General features: G+C 40.3%; 1 protein-coding gene across 1 annotated transcript; it reads left to right on the forward strand.

Annotated features, from left to right (window-relative positions):
- The first annotated feature begins 311 nt into the window (after window positions 1–311).
- Window positions 312–3,160, forward strand: LOC120145544 (probable alpha,alpha-trehalose-phosphate synthase [UDP-forming] 11). The gene is made up of 3 exons (XM_039159369.1): window positions 312–2,302; window positions 2,396–2,666; window positions 2,756–3,160. Exons 1-3 carry the CDS (start codon window positions 333–335, stop codon window positions 3,038–3,040), a joined length of 2,526 nt encoding a protein of 841 aa, XP_039015300.1. The 5' UTR covers window positions 312–332; the 3' UTR covers window positions 3,041–3,160.
- The last annotated feature ends 2,511 nt before the right edge of the window (window positions 3,161–5,671 follow it).

A 5,671-nucleotide genomic window follows, 5' to 3' on the forward strand; every position in this document is an offset into this window, starting at 1 on the left:
CTCTATTTTCCTCACTCTTTTCATTCTTATCCTCTGCCTGCTTCTTTCCTTGCTTAAAAGCTCTCTCTCTCTCTCGCTCTTTTATTTTCTCTGTTTCTTCATGGAATGTGTAACGATATCTTTGATGGAAAATATGTACGGGATTCAGATTTCTTCGTTATACTCTTCTATAAATGCTTAAACTTTTATTAAACAATCTTATGTACTTTTTGAAACGATGAAATCGAAGTTCTTTCGTTTTCTTCATTGATCCTTTCTATTTGATTATAGGATTTTAACGTGTATAAAAGTCTGGGTTTTTTGTGTTTTTGTTGTTTGATCAATCTATAAACATGGTTTCCAGTTGTTGTTTAGACCAATTCAATATGTTGTCTACCGATGATTTCCGAGTCATGAATCGGATGGCCCGAGTCAATAAGGTCCCCGGACTCGTCCCTGAATTGGAAGACGATGAGCAACAAAGCGTGCCGAGGAAAAGGGTTATCATCGTTTCCAATCAGTTGCCTTTACGTGTTTGGAGGGACGACGACGACGACAAAGAATGGCGCTTTGAATTCGACGAGAACGATCTCTTGGCTCAGCTGAGATATGCTTTCCCGCCCGACACGGAGGTCCGGTACGTCGGAACGTTGAAAGCCGACGTCGACGCGGTGGATCAAGACAAGGTGGCCGGATTCCTCCGCGAGAAGCTGAGCTGCGAAACAATATTCCTTCCTTTCGAGATGCGCAACTTGTTCTATCACGGCTTCTGTAAGCACTACCTATGGCCTTTGTTCCATTACATGATGCCAAAGCCGGGAAGCAACGGCGTACGTTTCAAGCGTGCACAGTGGACAGCTTACGTGTCGGCCAACAAAATATTTGCAGATAAAGTCCTTGAAGTCATGTTTAGAGACGATGAAGATGGGGACCATGTATGGGTGCATGACTATCATCTCATGGCTTTACCGACCTTTTTGAGAAGAAGGTGCAACAGGGTAAAGCTTGGGTTTTTTCTGCACAGTCCCTTCCCTTCATCTGATATTTACAAAACTTTACCTGTTCGAGATGACATTCTTAGAGCTCTGTTGAATTGTGACATGATTGGCTTCCATACATTTGATTATGCTAGACACTTCTTGTCTTGTTGTAGAAGGCTTCTGGGTTTGCATTCTGAGTCCAATAGGGGCCACATTGCTTTAGAATATTATGGTAGGCCTGTGACTATCAAGATTTTGCCTGCTGGGATTCATATGAAGCAGCTTGGATCTATCATCTCCGAGGAACACACCATTAGGATGGTTAAGGAGTTGAAGGATCGATACAAGGGGAAGATTCTGATGATCGGCGTCGACGATTTGGATTTGTTCAAGGGGATTCCTCAGAAATTTGCAGCCGTGGGGGAGCTTTTGGAAAGGAATGAAGAATTGAGAGGCAAAATTGTTTTGGTACAGATTACTAATCCGGCACGGAGTTTAGGCCGGGATGTGCAACAACTTCTTGATGAGGCCAACAGCATTGCCAGGGAGGTCAATACCAAGTATGGGAAACCCGGCTACGAGCCGGTCGTTTTCGTGAAGGGACCGATCACTACACGAGAGAAACTTGCATATTACGCGGTGGCCGAGTATTGTGTGGTGACTCCTGTGAGAGATGGGATGAATTTGGTGCCATATAAGTATACTGTTTGTAGGCAGGGCTGCCCTGTTTTGGATAAGGCATTAGGGGTAGATGAAAACTCACCTCCTAAGCATAGTGTGATCATTGTCTCAGAATTCATTGGCTGCTCACCTTCGCTCAGCGGGGCGATCCGCGTCAATCCGTGGGACATTACCGAAATGGCTAATGCAATGTGTACTGCCATTACTTTGCCGGACACGGAGAAACACTTGCGCCATGAGAAGCATTACAAGTATATTAACTCTCATGATGTTTCATACTGGGCTCGGAGTTTCGATCAGGATCTCGTTAGAGCTTGTAGGGATCATTATCACAAGAGGTATTGGAGAGTCGGACTTGGTTTCGCATTTAGGCTTGTTGCCATGGAGCCTAACTTCAGGAAGCTAATAGGGGATACTCTCAACTCTTCCTACAAGATAACCAATAGCCGATTGATCCTTTTGGACTACGATGGAACTATGATGCCGCCAACTTCGGTAAACAAGGGGCCTAGTCATGAAGTTATTTCAGTCCTGAATCGATTATGCAGCGACCCGAAAAACATTGTTTTCATCGTGAGCGGCAGAGATCGGGGCACCCTGAGCAAGTGGTTTTCTTCATGTGAGAAATTGGGTATTGCAGCCGAGCATGGATATTTTATAAGGTAATGTTTTAAATTTTGTACTCGTTTAATCCAAGATATGTTGCAATATCGGTTTCTTGATCGATATAACATTGTGTCTTTCCGAGCTGGTAGGTGGACTAGGGACTCCCCATGGGAAACCTCCTGCTCGATGGACTTGAGTTGGAAAGAGGTCGTTGAACCTATAATGCAACTTTACACCGAGGCAACCGACGGGTCATGTATCGAGAACAAAGAAACCGCGGTTGTCTGGCACTATCAAGACGCCGATCCCGATTTCGGTTTATGCCAAGCTAAGGAGCTTCATGACCACTTGGAGAATGTCCTGGCCAATGAGCCTGTTGTTGTTAAAAAGGGGGAACACATAGTTGAGGTCAAGCCACAGGTACAAAGTGTTTTTGTAATCTTTAAAAATTGTATTTACTTCATTGGCTTGTGGTTTAACGTGTTGTTCCTTTTTATGTGGAACCGAAGGGAGTGAGCAAAGGCAATGTTGTGGAAAATGTGATCTCGAGCATGACGAGCAAGGGCAAAGCACCGGATTTTCTTCTTTGCATAGGCGACGATCGGTCCGACGAAGATATGTTCGAGAGCATCGCTCGTTCATCTGCCAACCCTATCTTGCCCACTATAGCAGAGATATTCGCATGCACAGTCGGTCTAAAACCGAGTAGGGCAAAATACTACGTCGACGACATTGTTGATGTCATCGGACTGCTTCAAGGCGTTCCGGATGCAGCATCGGTACAGCCAAGCTGACTTAGAGAAAATTTAAGGAAAAAAAGGAAGAAGATTACATCAGGATTTGTTTAGGGCTAATGATATAGGAAATCCTTGTGCAGACTATACCTTTTAACAGATTCCATTACTTAGAAACGATATACTTCTGGTTCATGTTCTTTTATTATACTTTTAAATACCAAGCACAGTTCAAGCTTCAATTATGTTCATAGGATGTAATGTTTCGAACTAAACTGCTAGATAATAATTACGGAACCGAATTCTGTTCGAATAATTAACCTGTAAGAATGGGAACACGTTATCTTAACTTGTACAAGTAAACGTAGTGCAGGTGTCAAAGGTTTTGACTATGAATTAAAGATGGTGTTGAAAGCTTTAGGATAAAAGATGAAACCCTAGAGTTTGGAGAAATGTACCTGGCACTTACTTTTTTGTATACAAACTTTTTGAAGTACCTAAAATGATTCAAACTTAGGCCGCTTACCATGCTTCTATTTCAAGCAGCCTAATGTTGCCAAGTTAATTTACGTCCACTTATTTTGGTCATATTAGGTTCTCGGAGTTTTTACCCAAATATCACCCTAACAACGAAATATTACATGTCTGGCATCATTTCTCTAAATATTATCGATCTAGCACTATTTCTTACAAAGTACGAAACATGAAGCGCGCATTCGCGGGGTTCTATCTGAGCTGACGTCATGGTGGAAAAGTGTGGATCATGAGGCGCGCCTTCGCTGGGTTATGTCCGAGCTGATGCCACGTTGGAAGGCACGCATCATGAAGTGCACCTTCGCGGGGTTCCGTCCAAGCTAGCAAAAGATCCGCTCCTTTCATTTAAATCCAACCGTCCTTCATAAATATCGCCCAACCGTCCATCCGCCCCCTATAAATACACCCTCCCTTTTAACACTCTCACCACAAACGAAAATATTATATTTCTTCATTCTATATATCCTTCTATCAAGTTTTAAGAAGGTATAATTATCATTTTTAGAAGCTAATTTTTTATTATATTATAATCATTTAATAGTTTATTATTTATTATATCTTATTGTACTATTTTTTTATTATTTTTTACAGTTATAAAATGGCAGATGGGCTGTTGCATTTATATGAGAATCATATCTCGAGTCATTTTGCTGATACAATAATAATTTTAAATTATGTTATTTTATTTATTATGAATGTTTTATTTAGTTATTTTAAGTATTAGTTTATCTTTTAATTTGTATACTATTTATTTAATTAGGTGAATGACCATATATTAAATCCTTTATTCGTAACATTAAGTTAGAGATACCAAGTCGTGCCTGGCCATCTTTAGCTGCGGTTGAATTCGGTGACATAGCGAACTATGAAGGGCATTGTAACCTTAAACTCAACCTTATTTATGCAATGATTGAGAGACAGAGATCAGATACACACACATTCCATCTTCCATGTGGGTAGTGCATTATTACGCTAGAGGATGTTTTATACATTTGGGGCTTCCGGTAGATGCGATGCAAATGTTATTTCTGGTATGGCGGATAGTGATTAGCATTCCTTGTACGAGGAGTATCTTGGAGGTATCCTGCCTAATTTCAATGGTGGTCGAATACAATTATCATGGTTGGCTACAAATTTTTGATAATTGAGCGAAGATTGTTCCGAGAAACAAGCTAAAATATTTGCTCGGGCTTGCATATTATAACTCATAAGAGGGATCTTGAGATGCCCCATAAATCTCACAACCAAGTTCATTGTATGTGGTTGCGTCACCTCGCAGATTTTTGAGTTACCGACTCATTCAGTTGGGGCTCCACGATTTTGGCATATCTGTATAGAGAAATGTGTCGGGTAACTGATTATCGAAAAAATGCTATCGACGGATGTCTCCTTCTTCTGCAGTCCTGGGCGTTGTATCACATGCCCTTTTTATGTCCGGTAATGAAAAACCCGTTATTCTTCCCGTTATTGTTGATGTAATTTCAATATTGAGTTCGTATATAAATAATTTTTAAGTATATAATGAAATTTTTTACACTGAATAGGCGGTCATGTATATGGTTGTAAATGAGATGAGACAGATCGCGAGCTACTCGAGATCGACTCGGTCAAGGCTCGATAAATACTCGGATCGAATGGACTCGACTCGAACTTGAGCTCGACTCGAATTCTTAACGAGCCGAAACGAGCTACTTGATACTCGACTCGAAAAGCTCGTGAGCAGCTCGAAAATATAATATATTAAGATTTTTATTTTTAAAAAAATAAATTATTAATAATATTAATATTTATGTGTTGATTTTAAAAAAAAAATACAATAAGGCTTCCTTGTATTTAAGGTTCGGGTTCAAGTTCGAGTTTGAGGATTCAATCTTGTTAAGTTTAAGAATTTTTTTTTCATTTTGAGCTGCTCACGAGCTTCAGTTCAAGATTTCAAGTTCGAGTCGAGCTTAAAAATTTTAAGCTCGTGAGTTTCGAGTCGAGTCGAGCTCAGTAATACTCGAGCTCGACTCGGCTCGTTTACACCCCTAGTCATGTATAAGGAAAAATCATCGTGATATACCAGACAAATTGGAAGAAATTCGATTACTAATTGATCAAAATGCTAGTATAGAGGTATGTATTTAAATTTTATTATTTACCTTTAATTATCGTTAT

The sequence above is a fragment of the Hibiscus syriacus genome, unplaced genomic scaffold (assembly GCF_006381635.1).
Source record: "Hibiscus syriacus cultivar Baekdansim isolate YM2019G1 unplaced genomic scaffold, ASM638163v2 tig00110893_pilon, whole genome shotgun sequence".
Classification (NCBI taxonomy): Eukaryota; Viridiplantae; Streptophyta; class Magnoliopsida; order Malvales; family Malvaceae; genus Hibiscus; species Hibiscus syriacus.

Excerpts from the sequence above, each read along its gene's own strand:
- LOC120145544 (XM_039159369.1), top strand. The coding sequence starts at position 333 with ATGGTTTCCAGTTGTTGTTTAGACCAATTCAATATGTTGTCTACCGAT. Across the intron at positions 2,303-2,395 it reads GAGCATGGATATTTTATAAG|GTGGACTAGGGACTCCCCAT; the intron begins GTAATGTTTTAA and ends CCGAGCTGGTAG. Across the intron at positions 2,667-2,755 it reads TAGTTGAGGTCAAGCCACAG|GGAGTGAGCAAAGGCAATGT; the intron begins GTACAAAGTGTT and ends GTGGAACCGAAG.